Raw genomic sequence first — 21,558 nt, forward strand, 5'->3', positions numbered from 1 at the left:
ATAATTTTAGAAAAAAAGTTACCAACTTTGACTTTCAGGTGGGTTATTCATGTGACAATGTTGTATTTTCATTCACATATAAAATAGAATTCTGAAGATTAAATAAAAAGATAAAACTCCTTAGTCTTGTGTGTCTTCACAGTGGCAATTCATGATATAGTGTCTGTCCAGGTGTGATAACTCAGGTCTTTAATCCCAGCATTTTGCAAGGCTGGGACAGGCATTGCGCTTCACCTGAGGCATTTGAGACAAAGGCTGGGCAATGTGGAGAAATAGAGTCTTTATGAAATAGCAGAAAATGGCTGCCTTTAATTGTGCATCAGTGTACTTCCTGCTTTTTGGGATGCCAAGATAGGAGGATAGCTTAACGATATGAGGGCCGGTCTTCAGTGAGCTTGCTAGCTCCCTCCACTGCATGCTATATTTGGAGACAAACTGGGACAAGGTTTTCAAAAAATGTCTATAATATACTGACCCTGGGCGTATTTTTCCTAAATTACCTCCATGTGGAATTCGTTCATAAGAGTTTAATAAAATGGGAAACAGAAAATAACCCGTGAGATACAATCTGAGCTCACTGCAACCTCTGCCTCTTGCGTTCAAGCAATTCTCCTGCTTCAGCCTGTATAGTAGCTGGAATTACAAGGACCCCCCACTACGGTTGTCTTATTGTTGTATTTTTAGTAGAGACAAGGTTTCACCATGTTGTTCAGCCTGGTCTCACATTCGTGACCGCAGGTGGTCCACCCACCTCAGCCTCCCAATATACAGGGATTACAAGAGTGAGCCAATGCACTCGGCCTCTAATGTTTGTATTTTTAGTAGAGACAGGGTTTCTCCATGGGGGCCAGGCTGGCTTCGAACTCCTGACCTCCAGTAATCCACCTGCCTTGGCCTCCCAACCTGCTGGGACTACAGGCATCAGCCACCTTGCCCAGTCACATTTCCAAGTTTTGTTTCACATGCACCATGTAAAGAAGTCATCATGTGCTCTGACACCTACACGTGGATGGCAGCAGTAAATGTAAATTCTACTGACAGGATTTTCTGCACTTCAACATATTCTGAAGTTGAAGGGAAGAGATAAATGGACCTTTCAAATCTGACTCTCCAAGAATGTGTAACACCTCTCAAGTGGCGTTTTCTTCTGAAAATGGGGTTTGCTTCTCAAAGCATATTACAAAATATATGAAGTTCCAGCCAGATGCAGTGGCTGGTGCCTGAAATTCCAGCACTTTTGGGGGCCAAGACAGAAAGATCTCCTGGAGGCAGGAGTTCAAAACAAGACTAAGCAATATAGCAAGACCCACCATTCTTACAAAAAAGAAAAAAAATAAATTAGACTTAGCCTCTAGTCCTAGTACCTTCGGGACTACACACTTGTAGTCCCAGCTGCTCAGAGGCTGTGGCAAGAGAATTGTTTCAGCCCAGGAGTCTGAGGCTGCAATGAGTCTTCAGATCACACCAATGCGCTTCCACCTGAGTGAGTGTGAACCTGTCTCCAAAAATATATAAATAAATACAATTACATGAAAAAAAAAAAAAAAAAAAAAAAAAAAAGATGCCCACTGAACAGGTGCTACTCATTCCTAGAGACTGAACTGGAATCAACTTCAATTACTCCATAGCTGGACAGCAATGGACATGTATGCTAACCATAATACACATTTGACATTTTACAAAGGGGGTTTGATTTTCTGGTACATGATATTTTTACAACAATAAAAGTCATAATTTGGTGGAAAATATTTCACTTGCATTTTCTGTGGTACTTTTAAGACATGCAATAGTGCTGTTATTTAAAAAACAAAAACAGTGGCCAGGAACAGTGGCTCAAGCCTGTCATCGCAGCACTTCGGGTAGCCAAGGCCGGTGGTTCACGAGGTGAGGAGTTCGAGACCACCCCGGCCAGCATGGTGAAATCCCATCTTTACTAATAATACAAAAAGTTAGATGGGTGTGGTGGCGGGCACCTGTAGCCCCAGCTACGCCAGAGGCTGTGACAGGAAAATACTTTGATCCCAGAAGGCAGAGAGGTTGCAGTCAGCTGAGATCATGCCTCTGCACTGCAGCCTGGGTGACAAAGTGAGACTCTGTCTCACAAAAACGAAACAGAACAGTAAATCTGAAAAATCAGCTTGAAATTCCTCAGCCCCCGTCTCTTACCAGATTAGTCAAAATTGCAAACCAGAATGCATCGACTGCCCTGAATACTGAAGATCAATTTCTTTTTATCTGTGACAGTCTGTGCAGCTGGAAAGAGATACTGCCATTCTTTACTCTTAAATTGGGCTCCTTCAGGTAATCAAAGATATCAGCAAGACATGTCAACAGGGGGCTGGGTGCGGTGGCTCACACCTATAATCCCAGCACTTTGGGATGCCAAGGCAAGCAGGTTACCTGAGTTCAGGAGTTTGAGACTAAAAAACTGCAGAAATTACCCGTGTGTGTTCCCAGGCACTTATGATGCCAGCTACTTAGGAGGCAGAGGCAGGAGAATACAATTTATGAGGTGGTGGGGTTGCAGAGAGCTGAGATAAAGGCTGAGACAGGTTTCTCAATGTTGGCCATGCTGGTCTCAAACTCCTAACCTCAAATGATCCATGTTCCTTCGTCTCCCAAAATGCTGAGATGACAGGCCTGAGCCACCACACCTGGGCGACCCTGTTATTGACAAGATGCTGTTGGCAGAATGAACAGATTTTTGGAAGATGCATGGTTTTTGTAAAGCTCACTCAGAGGGACTTTACCCCATCTTCGTGCATGGCCAATATTGTACAGGAACAATGAAAACTTAAAGAGGAAGGAACATCTCTTTTCAACAACAGATGTTGGCAGGTGCTGTGTGTGTGACAGGCACAGGAGTTCAGCTGTGAGGATATTACCTGCTTACACCGCTCTCAGGTGTCGGAGGTGGGAATGAGTCAAGTGGAGTCTTGGCAATGATGGTCTCCAGCTCGTCCGTGGAGAACCCCTACCCCAGCAGCACTGAAGGCACTAAGAAGCAGAGATCCAGATAGACCAGGAAGGTGGGTCTATCTAGGGGGCCGGCAGCCTTCCCAGCTGAGAGCCTCAGGGGCTTATAGCATTCCAGATGAAGACCTCCAGAAGACTCTGATCCATGAGTTTATTCTCTCTGAACACCTGATGCTTATTAACAAACTGGTGTTTGGTATTTTCTCATCATACAAGAGTAGACCAGGTAGGCAGCTGGTGCCCACTTACCACTGATCACAGAATAAAAACTTTTCTCCATGAGGTACCACGGGGACAGCGTGAGATGTCCTGTGCTTAAAAACTTTTTTTAACTCCTGTATGATATTTATATATTGTCCTGCCACTTTGGAATGCCCCAGGTAGTTTTCTAGTGGGTAAGGAGGCAGCTAGGTTGCCCTTGCCATGGTTCTTCCTGACAAACAATATATTCTAACATACACTCTGCAATTCTGAGCACCAGGGACCTCTCAAAACACAGGGCTGACCAAGAACTTTTTTAATATTTATTATTTTTGAAGATGGAGTGTCACTCTGTCACCAGGCTGGGGTGCAGTGTTGCCACCTCGGCTCACCGCAGCCTCTGCCTACCAGTTTCATATGATTCTCCTCCCTCAGCCTCCCAAGTAGCTGTGATTACAAGTGTGGGACACCATGCCTGGCCTTAGGGGCTGCATTTTCTATAAATTTTCCTGAGAGCAAGGGTGTTACAGATAGAACATCCTTCAGCAAATGTAATGAAATGAGAGGAATTCCACCAAATTACAGGAAATCAACCAAGCTTTTCACAAAGCAAATCTCTAGGTTACACAGACTAAAGCTTCCCACCTTGGTTTTCATTTACTTTTTTCATCTCGGTTCACTGCCACCTCCACAAACCGGGTTCAAATGATTCTCCTGCCTCAGCCTCCTAAGTAGTTGAAATTACAGGAAAGTGCCTCCATGGCTGGATAATTTTATATTTTTAGAAGAGATGGGTTTCTCCATGTTGGCTCTGCTGGTCTTGAACTCCTGAACTCAGGTAATTCTCTCTCCTTGGCCTACCAAAGTGCTGGGATGACAGACGTGAGCCACTGTGGCTGACTGTTATGATGATACTTATTTTTATTGACACATGTCTGGCTGGTTGCCCAGGTTGGAGTGCAGTGGCTTGATCTCAGCTCACTGCAACCTCTGCCTTCTGGGTACAAGTGATTCTCCTGCCTCAGTCTCCTCAGTAGCTGGGATTGTAGGCACATGATGCCATGTGTGGCTATTTTTTTATTTTTAGTAGAGTTAGGATTTCACCATGTTGACCAGGCTGATCTCGAACTGATGGCCTCAGCTGATCCTCCGTCCTCATCCTCCCAATGTGCTGGGATTACAGACCTGAGCCACCATGCCTAGTCTCCCAGCTAGTTTTTTCTCTACCTCCTTTAAGTTTTCTGCTTGCAAACTCTGAAGCCTGTGAGTCCCTTTCCTCTGTACAGAAAATGTCCTTCTTACCAGCCCTTTCAAAGGACTGTCTCCATTTACTGGAAACCTCCATCTGGTAGCCGTCTCCACATACACGATTGTCACCAAAGACCCACTTTTCTCCCCAGAACGCTTGTTGTCTTTGTCAAAGGGCCTTTCATTTTGCAATCAGAAGGGATTTCTGATAAATTAATATTGTGTTTGCCTTTGGAGAATGTTTTTGACGAGCATGGCAGACTTGTGCCTGGCAGGCTGAAGTTATCACAGGTGTGGGAACATACTGACATGGGTATTAGGCTCAGTAACACCGCCACAAAGACTCCTTCGGAGGGTACACAGGTCACTGTTATTTCTAATCCGGACCAAGACTGAAGCTTTTCCTGTGTCTATAATGTAGGGATAGCAGGGGATGAAGGACTGCTGGCGATAATAGGGTGTTGAGGGATGGGGAGAAATAGCAGTGGGTGGCCCTCTATGGGAGTCACAGGAGGGGGCTGTGGATAGGGGATGAAGACAGGGGGTTAGGGGCTTGTGTAGGGATAACAGGGAGTGGAGGTCTAGGGGAAGGATAGCATGTGGATGGAGCGCTAGGGGATGGGCAGCAGGGGGTTGGGGGTAGGGGAGAGATAGGGGAGTGTTAGGGGCTTGTGTAGGAATAGCAGTTGGTGGAGTACTAGGGGAAAGATAGTGTAAGGATGGAGGGCTAGGGGATGGACGGCTAGGGGATGGACAGCACGGGGTTGGGGCTATCGGAGGAATAGCAGGGGTTGGGGCTAAGGGAGGGATAGCAGCAAGTGGAGGGCTAGGGGAGGTACAGCATTAGCAGAAATCCCTAATGTGGATGACGTTGTAATGAATGCAAGAAACAACCAAGGCACATGTACACCTATGTAATAGATCTGCCCATTCTGCACATGTACCCTAGAAATTTAATAATATACATATTTTTAAAAAATCTGGAGGTTCTTTCCCCTGAGGATTCGGCACCCACTTCAGACTTGGGGCCTCTGTTGAAACTGTTTTCTTTTCTATTTTTTTTTTTCTTTTGAGATGGAGTCTGACTATGTTTCCCAGGGTAGAATGCAGTGGCATCAGCACCACTCACTGCACCCTCCGGCTCCCAGTCCAAGTGATTCTCCTGTCTCAGCCTCGTGAGTAGCTGAGACTACAGGCACCTGCCAACACAGCACACTAAAGTTTTAATTTTTTTTTTTTTTTTTAGTAGAGACAGGGTTTTGCCATGTTGGCCAGGCTGGTCTCAAATTCCTCACCTTATGATCCACCCACCTGGGCCTCACAAAGTGCTGTGATTACAGGGATGAGCCACTGAACCCAGCTGTTGGAAAGTGTTTTCAAGAAGAAAACCAGTTGAAATGGTGCATGTGCCATTAAATGTATTTTGCCAAAATCAGAAAGAGTGGTACAGGAAATAGCAGAATCCTTCAGAAAGCGACCCTGAGGTGAACACTTTATTAAAACAAGAGGAAGGGAGGCTCTCAACGTATAGAGTTAAAATGTTTTGCTGGGCATGGTGGCTCATCCCTGTAACCCCAGCACTCAGTGAGCCCGAGGCCAGAGGATGACATTCGGTGAGGAGTTCGAGACAAGCGTGGCCAACACAGTAAAATCCATCTCTACCAACAAATACGCAAATTAGCCAGGCGTGGCAGTGGCTGCCTGGAATTCCAGCTGCTCAGGAAGCTAAGGCAGGAGAATCACTTGAGCCTGAAAGGCGGAGATTGCAGTGAGCTGAGATTGGGCCACTGCACTCCTGCCTAGGCAACAAGAGCAAACTCTGACAAAAAAAAAAAAAAAAAAAAAAAAAAGAAGGAAAACCAAGGTGGGAAGCTTTTCTCCGTGTAACCTGGAGCTGAGCTGTGTGCTGGGCTTGGCAGATTTCTTGGAATTAGGTGGAACTCCTCCCTTTTCTTCCCATGACTTTGGTAAAGGATGTTCTGTCTGTACCACCTTTGCTCTCATGCAGCTGTATAGAAAATTCATCCCTAGGGCTGGGAATGGTGGTTCACACTTGTAAAACTACCAGTTTGGGAGGTTGAGATCAGAGGATCCTTTTAACCCAGGAGGCGGAGGTTGCAGTGAGCCCAGAACATGCCATTGTACCCCAGCCTGACCAACAACAGCAAAACTCTGTCTCCAAAAGTAATAACCATTACATTTGTTTAAAAAACTCTAAAAAAATGCATCCCCCTTTCAACTTTTTTCCCTTGTATTTTCACCAGTGAATACTAAAATGGGACCTGGTTTTGTAGTTTTCTTCCCACAGTGTGAGGCATACCAAAAAAGAAGGCAGCATTTCAGGCAACTCCAGCTCGGGAACAAAGGTGTTTCATGTGTGTTTTTACCAACTTTTGTTTTACTTAAAATGGGCCAATAATTGTGGTGTAGTTTTACAGGCAGAAGGGCAGGGGACGGTGAGCCAGGATCACGCCACTGTACTCCAGTCTATGTGACACAGTGAGACTCTGTCTCAAAATCCCTGCAGGTCCTCAGTGTCAGACCAGGGAAGCTTTCCTTCATCCTCCCCTGTCTGCAGACACAGAAGTGTCTCACCATAAATAAAACCGAGCAGATCCAAGGTTTGGAAAAAAAAACCCTCCAGAAGAGATTATCACTGGTCTGCAGGAACCTGAGGTCCAGCAAAGCAGAAAGAGCCAGAATGAACAAGCTCCCTCTGCAGAGAACTCAGGCACAGCAGAGGGCTAGGTGGGTTTGTTCTGAATAATTAAGACTCATGGATTTAGCACAGGTGGTTCTAATTCCCTCATCCTTGGTATGATAGAGAGGAAATGCCAGCCTCTGTCTCTCAGTCACCCCTTTCCAAAGGTTTAAAAGAGTTGGAGTAAATTTAAGAATGTATGGGCACCTAAAACACATTTCGCAGGCTGAGCCAGGAGAATTCCTTGAACTGGGAGGCAGAGGTTGCAGCAAGCTGAGATCGTACCTCACAGCTTATTTTCTGTTTCATGAACAAATTCTACATGGAGATAATTTAGAAAAAATTATCCCAGGGTCATAGTATCATAGATACTTTTTTAAAAACTGTGTCTCATTCTGTCTCCAAAAATAACATGCAGTGGAGCGAGCTAGCAAGCTCAATGCAGACTGGCCCTCATATCCTTAAGCTATTCTCCTGCATTAGCATCCCAAAAAGCAGGAAGTACACTGATGCACAATTAAATGCAGCCATTTTTTGCTATTTCACTCACTGTGAGAGTTAGCTGGGGTTTTTTCTCCTTCTACTGTTTCTCTCCCTCTCTCTAAATAAATTACCTTCTACAACCCCCCCCCCAAAAAAGGAAAGAAGAACGAAAGAGAAAGGAAGGAAAGGAAGAAAGAAGGAATAAATGAAAAAAAGGAAGACAAGGTGAAAGAAAGAAAGAATGAATGAGAAAGGAAGGAAGGAAGAAAAGAAGGAAGCAAGGAAGGAAGAAAGAAGGAGACAGAAAAATAAAACGTAGAAAAACACCAGTTGTATTTGCTCCAGACTGAAATGGACACCATGCACAGATGGAAGTGGATGAGAACCTAAGAGCCTTCCCATGGGACTTAGGCACAGCAAGAGGGCATGGTGCGTCTAGAAGAGGGTATGCGTCTTGGGGTAAAACGTTTACTATGACACAAGGCACATGATACGTGAAACAGAATAGTGTTCAGCCTTGAAAAGGAAGGAGATTCTCTGCTTTGTAACAGCACAAAAGAACTCAGAGGGTGTGATGTTAAGGGAAAGTCTTTAGATTCTTTCAAAAAAATAGTTAAATTTCAATTTTTTAAAGAAGTATCCAGCCAGGGACAGCTGTAATCCCATCACTTTGGGAGGCCAAGGCAGTTGGATCAGGAAGTCAAGAGATCAAGACCACCGTGGTCAACATGGTAAAACCTGCATCTCCACTAAAAATACAAAAATTAGTGGGGCGTAATGGCATGTGCCTGTAATCCTAGCTACTCGGGAGGCTGAGGCAGGAGACTCACTTGAACCTGAGAGGTGGAGGTTGCAGTGAGCCAAGATCACACCACTGCACTCTAGCCTGACCTACAGAGCAAGATTCCATCTCAAAAGAGGAAAAAGGAAGAAAGAAAAGCAAGACACAGACAGACAAATCTCAATGATCTCACTTCTACGTGGAAAGTCAAAATGTCTGACCTCTAGGAACAGAGCGTAGAATGGTGATTATCCAGGGGCTTCCTATGGGGCTGCAAGAAAAGGGGAAATGGGCTGGGCACAGTGTCTCATGCCTGTCAACCCAGCACTTTGGGAGACCGAGGCAGGTGGATCAACTGAGGTCAGGAGTTCGAAAGCAGCCTGACCAACATGGTGAAACACCGTCTCTACTAAAAATACAAGTATTGGCCGGACAAGGTGGTGAGCATTTGTAGTCCCAGCTACTCGGGAGACTGAGGCAGAAAAATCACTTAAACCTGAGCTCTCAGGTGGCAGACGTAGGGCATGGTCTTGTTGACCAGGGTTACCCTGCTTCACACTGAATTGTTACAAACCAGCACTCATTCATCCTCCATAACTGCAACTTTGTATTTGTCATCAAACCTCTTTATTTCCTCCTGTGGTAGTTCATTTTCCAGGGGTTATCTGTAAGAAATCATCACACTCTGTGCTGTAAACATAGGTTCTTTTCCCCCTTACAGGGAGTCTCACTCTGTAGCCCCAGACTGGGGTGCAGTGGCACAATCTCAGCTGATTGCAACCTCCCCCTCCCAGGTTCAAGGGGTTCTCCTACCTCAGCCTTCTGAGTAGTTGGGAATACAGGCATGTATCACCACACTCTGATAATTCTTGTGTTTTTATTAGTTTCACCATGTTGGTTAGCCTAGTCTGGAACTGCTGACCTTGTGCTCCACCCACCTCAGTCCCCCAAAGTGCTGGGATTACAGGTAAATATAGGACATTTTCAACTTGCCAGTTAGACCTTAATAAAGCTGGGGAGGGGGGAGCAATACAGAACTAAATTCTCCTACTACAGAACCAAGGGCAAAATCCTGTAGACCCAGGGCTGTGGATTAGACCCAGAATACCTGCAGGAGGTTTTTCAGATTGCACCCAAAAGAAAGGCTGTGGGGTTGAGTGGGGTGGCTCATGCCTGTCATCTCAGCACTTACGGAGCCTGAGAGAGGTGGATCACCTGAGGTCAGGGGTTCAAGACCAGCCAGGCCAACATGAAACCCTGTCTTTACAAGGTAGAGGTTGCACTGAGCCAAGATTACACCATTGTACTACTCTGGCCTGGGCAGCAGAGGGAGACTCCATCTCAAAAAAAAAAAATAAAATAAAATAAATAAATAAATAAATAAATAAATAAATAACAAAAAACAAACAAACAAACAAACAAACAAAAAAACAGAGAGAAAGAAAGAAAAAATAGAAAAGAAAAGAAAAAGGGAAAATATTGGTAAAATGATACAAAGTTTCAGCTACACAGAAAGGATGCCAGCATGGTGGCAACAATTTCTGATAACAGATATCTCAAAATTGGTAAAATAACACATTTTATATGTTTTCACCAAAAAAAAAAAAAAAAAAAAAAAAAAGAAACTGAAGGACAGATACTTCAATTAACTGGATGTAATTATTCCACAATGAAACATATAACAAAATAGTTTTCAGCCTTGAAAAGGAAGGAAATTCTGTGCTTTGTAACAGCACATAAGAACTCAGATAGATAGAATTCCCCACCCCAAATCCACAGAATATACATTCTTCTCAGCACCACATCACAGCTACTCTAAAACTGACCACATAATTGGAAGTAAATCACTCCTCAGCAAATGCACAAGAATGGAAATCCTAACAAACTGTCTCTCATACCACAGTGCCATCAAGTTAGAACACAGAACTTCAGAAACTAACTCAGAACTACACAGCTTCATAGAAACTGAACAACTGGCTCTTGAACGTTGACTGGATAAACAATGAAATGAAAGCAGAAAGAAAATGTTCTTTAAAACCAATGAGAGAGAAGACACAAAATACCAGAATGTCTGGGACACATTTCAAGCAGTCTCTAGAGGAAAATACATAGCAACAAATGTCCACTTGAGAAGCAAGGAGAGAACTAAAATTGAAACGTTGTAGTCAAAATTGAAAGAGCAAGAGAACAAAGATAAAAAAAAAAAAAAAAAACTCAAAACATAGCAGAAAACAAGAAATATCTAAGACCAGAGCAGAACTAAAGGAGATAGACACACACACACACACACACACACACACACACACACACACAAAAATCCTTCAAAAACCATTAAATCCGGGAACTGGCTTTTCGAAAAGATCAACAAAATAGACAGACCACTAGGCAGATTGATAAAAAAGACAAGACGGAATAATCCAATATATGCAATACAAATAATAAATATCACCACAGGTTCCAGAGAAATTCAAACCGTCATCAGAGATTATTACAAACAACTCTATGCACATAAACTAGTAAACCTTGAAGAAATGGATAAATTCCCAAAACAATTGCATCCTCCCAAGCCTAAACTAGGAAGAAGTTGAAACCCTGAATAGACCAATAACAAGGTCTGAAGTGGACGCAGCATTTAACAGCCTACCACTCCAAAAAAATCCCAGGTCCAGATGGGTTCACAGCCAAATTCTACCAAACATAGAAAGAGGAGCTAATATCATTCCTTCTGAAACTATTCCACATAATCCAAAAAGAGGGAATCCTTCCCAAATCATTTTATGAGACCGACATCATTCTGTTACCAAAACCCGGCAGAGACTCAACAAGAAGAGAAAACTTCAGGCCAATATCCACGATGAACATAGATGCCAAAATCTTCAATAAACTGCTGGCAAGCCGATTGCAACAGCACATCAAAAAGCTTATCCACCATGATCAAGTAGGCTTCATCCCAGGGATGCAAGGCTGGTTCAACATATGCAAGTCTATAAATGTAATTCACCACATAAACAGAACCAAAGACAAAAACCCCCTGATTATCTCAATTGATGCAGAGAAGGCCTTTGACAAAATTCAGCAGCCCCTTATGCTAAAAACCCTCAATAATTTAGGTAGTGATGGAACGTATCTCAAAATAATAAAAGCTATATACAATAAAACCACAACCAATATCATACTGAATGAGCAAAAACTCGAAGCATTCCTTTTGAAATCTCGCACTAGACAAGGATGCCCTCTCTCACCACTCCATTTCTTTCTTCTTCTTCTTCTTCTTCTTCTTTTTTTTTTTTTTTTTTTTTTTTTTTTTTTTTTTTTTTGAGACAGAGTTTTGCTCTTGTTACCCAGGCAGGAGTTCAATGGCACGATCTCGGCTCACCGCAACCTCCACCTCCGTGCCACCATGCCCAGCTAATTTTTTTAATTTTTAGTAGAGATGGGGTTTCACCATGTTGACCAGGATGGTCTCGATCTCTTGACCTCGTGATCCACCCGCCTCGGCCTCCCAAAGTGCTGGGATTACAGGCTTGAGCCACTGTGCCCGGCCAATTTCAATATAGTACTGGAAGTTCTAGCCAGAGCAATTAGGCAAGAAAAAGAAAAAAAGGGTATTCAAATAGGAAAGGAGGAAGTCAAACTGTCTCTCTTTGCAGACGACATAATTTTATATCTAGAAGACCCCATCATCTCAGCCCAAGATCTCCTGAAACTGACAAGCAACTTCAGCAAAGTGTCAGGATACAAAATCAATGTGTAAAAATCACAAGTATGCCTATACACCAATAACAGACTTAAAGAGAGCCATATCAAAAACGAACTGCCAGTCTCCAGATCAAAGCTTTGGAAAACACCCTCCAGAAGAGATTATCACTATTCTGCAGGAACCTGAGGTCCAGCAAAGCAGAAAGAGCTGGAATGAACAAGCTCCCTCTGCAGAGAACTCAGAGGCACAGCAGGGGGCCAGGTGGGTTTGTTCTGAAAAATGAAGAGGCGTGGATTTAGCACAGGTGGTTCTAATTCTATCATCCTCGGTCTGAAAGAGATGGAACACCAGCCTCTGTATCTCAGGCACCTCCGTCCAAAGTTTAAAAAGAGTGCAGGTGAATGTAAGCACATACGGGCACCTAAAACACAAGGCATGGTTTGTAATTGAGATATTTCACCATGATGGAGGCACTGGCAGAAAACAAAGAAATGAATGCAAACACTGCAGATTCTGATAGAAGTGAAATTAGGAAATACGTTTCTCATAGACTCCTGAATTAACAGTCAGATATTGTGTTACTACAGAATAATTTCTCCCCCACCCCCAATGTTGCGCATGGTGAAAATATTAACAACTTTGGAAAAGTTGAAAAAAATATATAATTTTTCTTTTCATTCTGAATCTCTCTCTGTCTCAGGCTGGAGTGCTATGGTATGATCTTGGCTCACTGCAACCTCTACCTCCTGGGTTCACATGACACTCCTGCCTTACACTCAGGAGTAGCTGATATTACAGGCAAACACCACCACACTGGGCCAACTTTAGTATTTTCTTTTAGTAGAGACTGGGATTTACCACGTTATCCCAGGCTGGACTCCAACACCTGACCTCTGGTGATCTCTCCACATCGGCCTCTCAAAGTGTGGGGATTGCAGACATGAGCCACAGTACCCAGTCATGGCCAGCAAATTTTTGCATTCTTAATAGAAACAGGGTTTCATCATGTTGGCCAGACTGGACTCGAACTCCTGGCCTCAGGTGATCCAACCTGCCTCAGCCTCCCAAAGTGCTGGGATTACAGGTCTGAGCCTCCACGCCAGGTCTGGAAAAGTTGAAGAAACAAATAATGACACATTTCCACCTAGCAGTGACAATCACACATCATTTTTGTGTCTCCATTACTCTTTGTCCTACTCTCTAGTTAATGACTATAAAAACAATTATGCATCTTTTCTTTGTACTATGTAAACATTTTGAAAGACTGTATTTTGGCTGGTGTGGTGCCCACACCTTCACTCCCAGCACTTTGGGAGGCCAAGGTCAGCAGATCACCTGGGATCTGTAGTTCGAGGCCAGACTGACCAACATGGAGAAACTCAATCTCTACTTAAAATAGAAAAATTGGCCAGGCATACTGTACTGGTAAATGCCTGTGATCCCAGCTACTCGGGAGGCTGAGGCAGGAAAATCTCTTGGAACCTGGGAGGTGGGCATGTAGGTAAGCCGAGATCATGGCACTGCACTCCACCTTGGCAACAAGGCTGAAACTCCATCTAAAAAAGAATGTGTTTTAAGCTCTGGGGAACACGGACAAGTGTGCAGCTTGGTTACAAATGTAAACGTCTGTCATGGTGGTTTGCTGCAGCAGCCAACCCATCAACTAGGTATTAAGGCCACCTTGGTTATAGCTATTGCTCCTGATGCTCTTCCTCCCACTATTTACTCTGAACGCTGCTGGTGTGTGATGTTCCCCTCCCTGTGTCCATGTGTTCTCATCTTTCAGCTCTCACTTAGAAGTGAGAACATACAGTGTTTGGATTTCTGTTCCTGTGTTAGTTTGTCCAGAGTGAGGGTTTCCAGCTCCATCGACGTCCCCGCAAAGGTTGTTACATCATGTGTGAACATATTTCTCCAAGCTTTCCTAGAAAATCAGACCATCATGCTACACCTACATACATAGCAGCATGATTCACAACAGCCCAAAGAAGAACAGATTGAGACCATCCTGGTCAACATGGTGAAACCCCATCTCTAATAAAAATGCAAAAAATTAGCTGGGCATGGTGGCGCGTGCCTGTAATCCCAGCTATTCAAGAGGTTGAGGCTGGAGAATTACCTGAACCCAGGAGGCGGAGGTTGCGGTGAGCCGAGATTGCACCATTGCACTGCAGCTAAGTAACAAGAAGGAAACTCCGTCTCAAAAACAAGAAAGAAAAAAAAAAAAAAGATATTAAAACTGGAATAACCAGGAGTCAAGGAATACGTGGCTATTAGAATTTCCTTGTCAGCAGGAAAAATCTTAATTCTGTGAATCATCTGAGCGACAAATAACAGCAAGATGTGTACATGTCACTTACAAATTTGGAACATTTGGGCTGGGCATGGTGACTCACACCTGCTATCCCAGCATTTTGGGAGACTGAGGCAGGTGGATCATCTGAGGTCGGGAGTTCCAGAACAGCCTGGCCAACGAGGCTAAACCTGGTGTCTACTAAAAATACAAAAATTAGCCAGGCATGGTGGTGGGTACCTGTAATTCAAACTACTCAGGAGGCTGAGGCAGGAGAATCACTTGAACCCAGGAGGCAGAGGTTGCAGTGAGCCAAGATTCCACCATTGCAAACCAGCCTGGGTGACTGGGGTGATGGGTGTTTGTAATGTCAGCTACTTGGGAAACTGAGGCATGAGAATCGCTCGAACTCATCGGGAGTCTGAGGCTACACTGGGCAGAGATCACACCCTTACACTCAAGCCTGGGACACACAATCAGATTCTGTTAAAAAAAAAAAAAAAAAAAAAAAAAAAAAAAAAAAAAAAGAAAGAAAGAAAGAAAAGAAAAAAAGATGTTGGAGCAATTTCAAAGCTAAAGTGTGGGCTTTAATTACCCTCTTCATCAAATCATATTTCCATATCTTTTTTTCTTTTTTGACGCAGAGTCTCACTCTGTCACTCAGGCTCAAATGCAATGGTGCAATCTCCACTCACGGCAGCCTCAACCTCCTGGGCTCAAGGGATTCTCTCACCTCAGCCCCCAGGAATAGCTGGGACTACAGGCACATTCCACTATGCTATTTCCATCTCCTCAGCATTCAGGAGAGCTTAAGATCAGGTACCATGACCCTGAGAATGAATTCAGGCAACTCACTTATTTCATTTCTTTGTTTGAGACAGAGTGGCTCTGTCAACCCGGCTGGAGTGCACTAGCCCAGTCTCGGCTCACTGCAGCCTCTCCACCTCCCAGGTTCAAGCGATTCTCCTGTCATGGCCTCCTGAGTAGCTGGCACTACAAGCGCAGTCCACCAAGCCTGGCTAATTGTTTGCATTTTTAGTAAAAACAGGGTTTCAGCATGCTGGTCAGGCTGGTCTCCAACTACTGACTTCGTGATCTGTCTCCCTCAGACTCCCAAAGTGCTGGCACCACAGGCATGAGCAAATGCACCCTGCCTCTAATGTGTTTATTTTTAGTATTGACAGGGTTTTACAATGGGGTCCACACTGGCTTCAAACTCCTGACCTCAAGTAAACCACCTCTCTCAGCCTCCAAACCTGCTGGGACTACAGGCACAAGCCACTGCACCTCACCACATTTCACTGGCTGAGGCAGGAGAATCCGTTGAACCCAGGAGGCAGAGGTTGTAGTGAGCTGAGATTGTATCTCACAACTTATTTTGTCTCCCATTTTATTAGATTCTTATGAAGGAATTCCACATGGAGATAATTTGGGAAAAATACTTCCAGGGTCAGAATATCATAGACACTTTTTCTTAAAACTGTGACTCACTCTGTCTCCAAAAATAAAATGCAGTGGAGCGAGCTCGCAAGCTCACTGCAAACTGGCCCACTTATCTTTAAGCTATACTCCTGCCTTAGCATCCGAAAAAGCAAAAAGTACGCTGATGCGCAATTAAATGCAGCCAGTTTTAGCTATTCCAGAGACTCTATTTCTCCATGTTGCCCAGCCTTTGTCTCAAATGCCTCAGGTGAAGTGCAATGCCTGTATCAGCCTCACAAAATGCTGGGATTAAAGACCTGAGTTATCACACCTGAAAAGGCACTAGATCTTGAATTGCCACTGTGAAGACACATGACTAGGGAGTTTTATCTATTTATTTATTCTTCATAATTCTACTTTATATGTGAATCGACATGCAATGTTGCAACATGAATAACCACCCAAAACTCAGAAATGTTAACTTTTCTAAAATTATTTGGACATTTTTTCCCTAAAAAACAAATGTTGTCAAAATTTTTTCATGAAAATACTTCCTTCTGTAGATTAGTTTGTTACTTCTAAACACTACAGATTATAAAAGTTCTGTTTCAATGAAAAACTAAAGAACACTCAGGTAAGAATTTTTACATGTTTTAGTAGTTATTTTGTATCTTAATATATTAGTCCATTAATTAGATGTTTAATCTTTATATATTCCATTTCTTTAGGTTGTATGATCAAGTAAATTATTTGATTTACTTACTTGGGTCCAAATGTTTTTATCTGAGAGCATCATGGGATTTCTCCACCACCCATTTTATATTGATTACTAGATAATTTCTTAAACCTTTAAGCAATCTGCACTCTGAATATGCTGATGTATCATACAACTAACTGTCCCAAAGGGATAACTTTTAAAGCAATCCTATCCGTATTAAATTAAATCTGACAGGTTGAGCATAGTGGAAATCTGATATGCTGTGCAGAGTGGCTTATGCCTGTATTAATAGCACTTGGGGAGGCAGAAAAGGGTGGATCTTGATTTGTACACCAGCTTGGCCAAGAAGGTGAAATGCTGTCTGTACAAAAATAAAATATTAGCCAGGTCTGCTGGTAGACATCTGAAATCCCAGTGACTAAAGATGCTGAGGAAGAAAAGTAGCTTGAACCCAAAGGGTGGAGGTTGCAATGAACTAAGTTCAAGACACTGCACCATAGCTTAGATGACAAGGCTAGTTAGTCTCCATCACAAATTAAATACATAAAAAATAAAATAAACATAACTTTACAAAACCCCAGTCCTTCCAGATCATTCCTATTTGTGAGAACATATTGCTAAACACTTACTTATAACCATTGTCAAATATTTCAAGAAAGAATTAATGTTAGTTCCTGAAAGAAATTTATCTTCCACTATATAGGAACAATTAATGTCATTAAGCTAGGTAGTTAGGCTGATTCACTTTTGATTAAGGTGGAAAATATTTTTTCATAATCTTTGTCCCCTTTAGTCAGAGAATGCTACAAGGAAAACTTTCTGGATTCATTAAACTTTAGCAACAAACACACCTAATGATTTACTTTGTCCTTTAACATACCTTTAAGGACAAATCTTTTAGTTTGAGTTTAGTTCAGTAGTTTTCTGAAGACCAGAAAATTGACCTTCTGATATCTCCAATGTTGGGATTGCAGGAGCCAGCCACCTCGCCTGGCCAAAACTGCTACTTTTTTTTTTTTTTTTTTTTTTTTTTTTTTCCACACATTCTCACTTTGTCACTCAGGCTGGAGTGCAGTAGTGCAATCCTAGCTTACTGCAACGTCCACCTCCTGGGTTCAAGCAGTTCTCCTGACTCAGCCTCCAGAGTAGCTGTGACTACAGCCATCAGCCACTATACCTGGCTAATTTTCTGTATTTTTATTAGAGACTGGCTTTCACCCTGCAAGTGAGGATGGTTTCAATCTCCTGACCTGCTTATCTCCACCTGCTTAGGCCTCCCAAAGGTGGGAATACAGGCATAAACTAAAGCAACAGAGCCCATGTAGGAAACATGTACAGATTCCAATGCAGACATGAGATGTCTATTTTTGTATCAACTTAGGTGCAAACAAATGAAGAAAACTTTGAACACCACAGTTTACTCTCTTGCATAATTTGCTTTTAAGTACGTATAGCAATGAAATCAGGCATATGATATTACCTGTAAAATTTTATTCTGAAAAATTTTAAACAGACATTACATCAAAACAGAGTAGCTTTCAGTTCGATTAGCACTAACAGTTGTAAAATTACTTTGAAAAAATGTTGTCATCTGAATATCTCAAAAATATTAATGGAGGAAATGAGTATCACCCTCTCCCCCCCAAAACAACCTATTTCGTATAGTGGTTCTCAGGTAATAATGCAGAAACAACATATTGATTTTCCATTCAACAGCAAGTTTGGGTATGCAATAAACATGACTTTTAGTATCAGCTTCAGTCTCCTTTTTCAGATCGCCTTCCTACGTCATCCCCTGTAGATGTCCAATATCTTGAAGTACCATGTGCTTCAGGAGAAGCACGATGCACTGACTCCACAGAGGGTGGACACATTGTTTCTTTTCTGCCACAATTCTCATGATGACTAGAAGAGAAATCACCATGGCTCCTTGAGTACTTCTCCCGACTTCTGCCATATCTATCTCGTGTATTGTTATAATCAGGGCAACTGCTTCCACCATAAATCTTCCTAGGAATTTGTGCAGAAGCTGCACCATGAGAGGTCCCTGCAGGGTTAATAAAATCATAAAGCTGATGTTGAAATACATTTAAACATTTTTACTGGTATCACTAAAGCATGAATCAGATAAAGTACTATATGGAAATATTTGCATTCATCTGTCTTTATTTTATTTACAGGATAGTGTTTATTTCTGCATTGCTCAAAAGGCATTATTTTAAAGAGGCAGAAGAGAGTATTTTCAAGCTTAAGAAACATTATTCTGAATAAAACGCCAGTCACATTTTATGATAATTAATGGAGGTTTTAAGCTTCGTACACTTCCTTAAGCTTTCTACTGTTCAAAACTCTCAGTATGTAAACATGTTACATTTTTCCTTTCTTCTTGCCCCTTTAAAAAACATGGTCTATTCAATATAATTCTGTAATTTAAAAATGAAACTTGGAGTCTTACTATAAGTCTGATATGAATCTCTGTTAGAACTTCTACCATGATGTTCAGAATGATCTCTACCAGCATTCCTTCTGTTGCCATCATGGTCACTAAATTAAAAAAAAAAAAAAAAAAAAAAAAAAAAAAAAAAAAAAAAAAAGATTGACCGTGTCAGAAAGAACAATTTAAAAAATCTACTGGACAAAACGGAACAACGTTATAAGACCTATATCCTCTAGTGGAATGTGTATCCTGTCTAGAACGAGCATGTTCACGGTATGCATAGTGTCTACACATCAAAGGATAATCCTTGGTGTCTCGGAAACCTGGATTATTTCTGATTGCATAAGTTGAAGAAACAAATTTTAAGTTATCAACTTCTAGAATCAAAAACACGATTTATTTACAGCTTAAATAAAATAAAGCCAGATATATAAGGGACTGGGCACTTATCCAAATATGATATGAAAATACCCAAAAGACAAGTGGAAGTGATACTCATAAGTAGTTATTCAGAAAATGCATTTAAAAATCCAAGTGAGATACCATATTTCAGCCATACTGAAATGGTTACACATTAAAAATTCTACAAATATCAAGACCATGAGGATGCAGATAAACTGGAACACTGATACAACACTTGTTGGACTGGAAAATGATGTAGCTAATATAATGAAATGTGGTGAGGCCATAAAAAAACAAAAACAAAACAAAACGAAACACAACTTAACATTTAGATCAAGAATTTTCACTCATACATATCCAGAATTCAGTAACTGTACTCAAACAAACATGTGTGCATAAAAATAGCGTGGAAGAAACACCCAGACAAATGAATGGGTTAACAGCTTGTGTAAAAAGCGAAGTGCTATGATGTGAATGAAACTTCTGGACATCAGGCAGAAGAGAAACAGATATAAAAGTCAAGTAGTGTTGGATCAAGACCATTAATATGAAGAAGGCAGAACAAGTCAGTTCACAAACAAACCAGAGTGGTGGTTATTAGTAGCTGAGGGAAAAGACAAGATGAAAGGGACTGCTTAACTGGTAAGGGACTTGTAGTTTGGAGTGAAGAAAAGGTTTTGGAACTAGACGGAGGAGGTTGTTGCACAACATAGCATGTAATAAATGACACTTAATTGTTTACCTAAAAAATATTCCACTTTCTTACGTGAATTTCATCACTAAAACAAAAATAAACTAGTTTTCATTTTTCCTTTACCTATTCTTAGGTGCATAACCGTCACCCTTTTGTGACATATTGTCATGCCTCCAGGAAGAGACTGACTTTTCACATGAAAGACCTCCATAATTCTCTCTTCCATGTGATGTGAAATTTAGCATGATGAAACATTATGTAAGCAGCAGAAAACCTGAAACACTATTATTTGTTCTCTAAGACAACTGTTGCAAGATATTTCTTCAGTGACTCAATTCTTCTTTCCCTCAGTCACAAGAAATTCATGACACCTTGAATGCTTCTTATGGCTCTGAACTATCTCTTGATTCCTACAAGGCCAGTTCTTACAAACTTAAGCCACACACTAACACTTAGGTAAAAGTTTATTTTTAATGGCTAATAACTATTAGTAATTATTTTCTTTCTCATATGAATGGCCTATGACTATTGATGACACAGGCAAAACATGTAAAACCATCAATGTCTTCATGGATTTCAAAGTTTACACGTTGGTGCCTTCTCAGCTCAAGAAAGTCAATTTGCCCATGTTGTTCAGTGCATCTAACTTATACAAATACCGCAACCCTCGAATGACTGCATGCTGTATATTTACACCTAAATGTTCTCCTTGGTGTTAAAGCAGTTGCCCCTATTTTAAATGTTGAAAACTAAAATGACCTAGTGCAGGTTTTCTAATCATGGTCATGAATTCTTCTGCTGGCAGTGAACAGTACTATTAAAGTGCTAATTGCCTCATTTTGCCCTTTTCAAAATAGAAAACAATCTCTTTTAATATATCCTTCATGTGCAGATTCTTAGAGATCAGTTTTCCACCTATGATATGTTCACTGGCTAAACGTTTAATGAAAATGTGCTGACTTGTGCATTTTAAAGTCAGCAAATGCCTACCATCACTGATACTCTATTACAAAATGTAAAATTGATAATGCAATGTTTCTATTTTCAGTATTTTAATATGTTCTGCTTAAAATTCTTTGCTGAGAGCAGTTACTTTATTGTCTGACTTTCTTCTGTTCACTCTGAAACCTCACATTTCTCCTTTGCAGAATTATTACTTGTATTCAATGCTGCTGCTTGCCTCATGTTGCTGGGTTCTGAATTCTCCCCTGAAATAATTTCAACTCCTACACTCAGTATCTTGTGTTAATGTTTAAACATCCTTGTGCCATCATAACAATTAATTTACAGCTGTTCCTATGATTCACAACTCTACAATTTTGTGATATCCACATAACTGAAAATGCTGCACATGCTGTTGTCCAACATGCATCCTTGAGGATGCCCTTAGTATCCTAAAAACCGGTCAGAATGCCTCTGAATGTAAGCATTGCTGGAGTCTCAGGATCTGTATTGCCAGGCACAATGGCTCACACCATGAGCATGTGTGGAATACTGAGGCA

General features: G+C 41.8%; 2 protein-coding genes across 2 annotated transcripts in view; both read right to left on the bottom strand.

Moving 5' to 3' along the window:
• The window catches only part of LOC141582964 (uncharacterized), an 815,156-nt gene that overhangs the window by 386,448 nt on the left and 407,150 nt on the right, over positions 1 to 21,558 (bottom strand). The window lies entirely within an intron of this gene.
• The window catches only part of LOC141583033 (RNA-binding motif protein, Y chromosome, family 1 member B-like), a 93,901-nt gene continuing 90,623 nt past the window's right edge, over positions 18,281 to 21,558 (bottom strand). Inside the window, exons 6-9 of the mRNA XM_074392453.1 lie at positions 20,180 to 20,275; positions 19,184 to 19,294; positions 18,979 to 19,067; positions 18,281 to 18,570 (exon numbers count right to left, since the gene is read on the bottom strand). Of these exons, the coding sequence (XP_074248554.1) occupies positions 18,281 to 18,570; positions 18,979 to 19,067; positions 19,184 to 19,294; positions 20,180 to 20,275 (586 nt within the window). The remainder of the gene's footprint in view (positions 18,571 to 18,978; positions 19,068 to 19,183; positions 19,295 to 20,179; positions 20,276 to 21,558) is intronic.

The sequence above is a fragment of the Saimiri boliviensis genome, chromosome Y (genome assembly GCF_048565385.1).
Source record: "Saimiri boliviensis isolate mSaiBol1 chromosome Y, mSaiBol1.pri, whole genome shotgun sequence".
Classification (NCBI taxonomy): Eukaryota; Metazoa; Chordata; class Mammalia; order Primates; family Cebidae; genus Saimiri; species Saimiri boliviensis.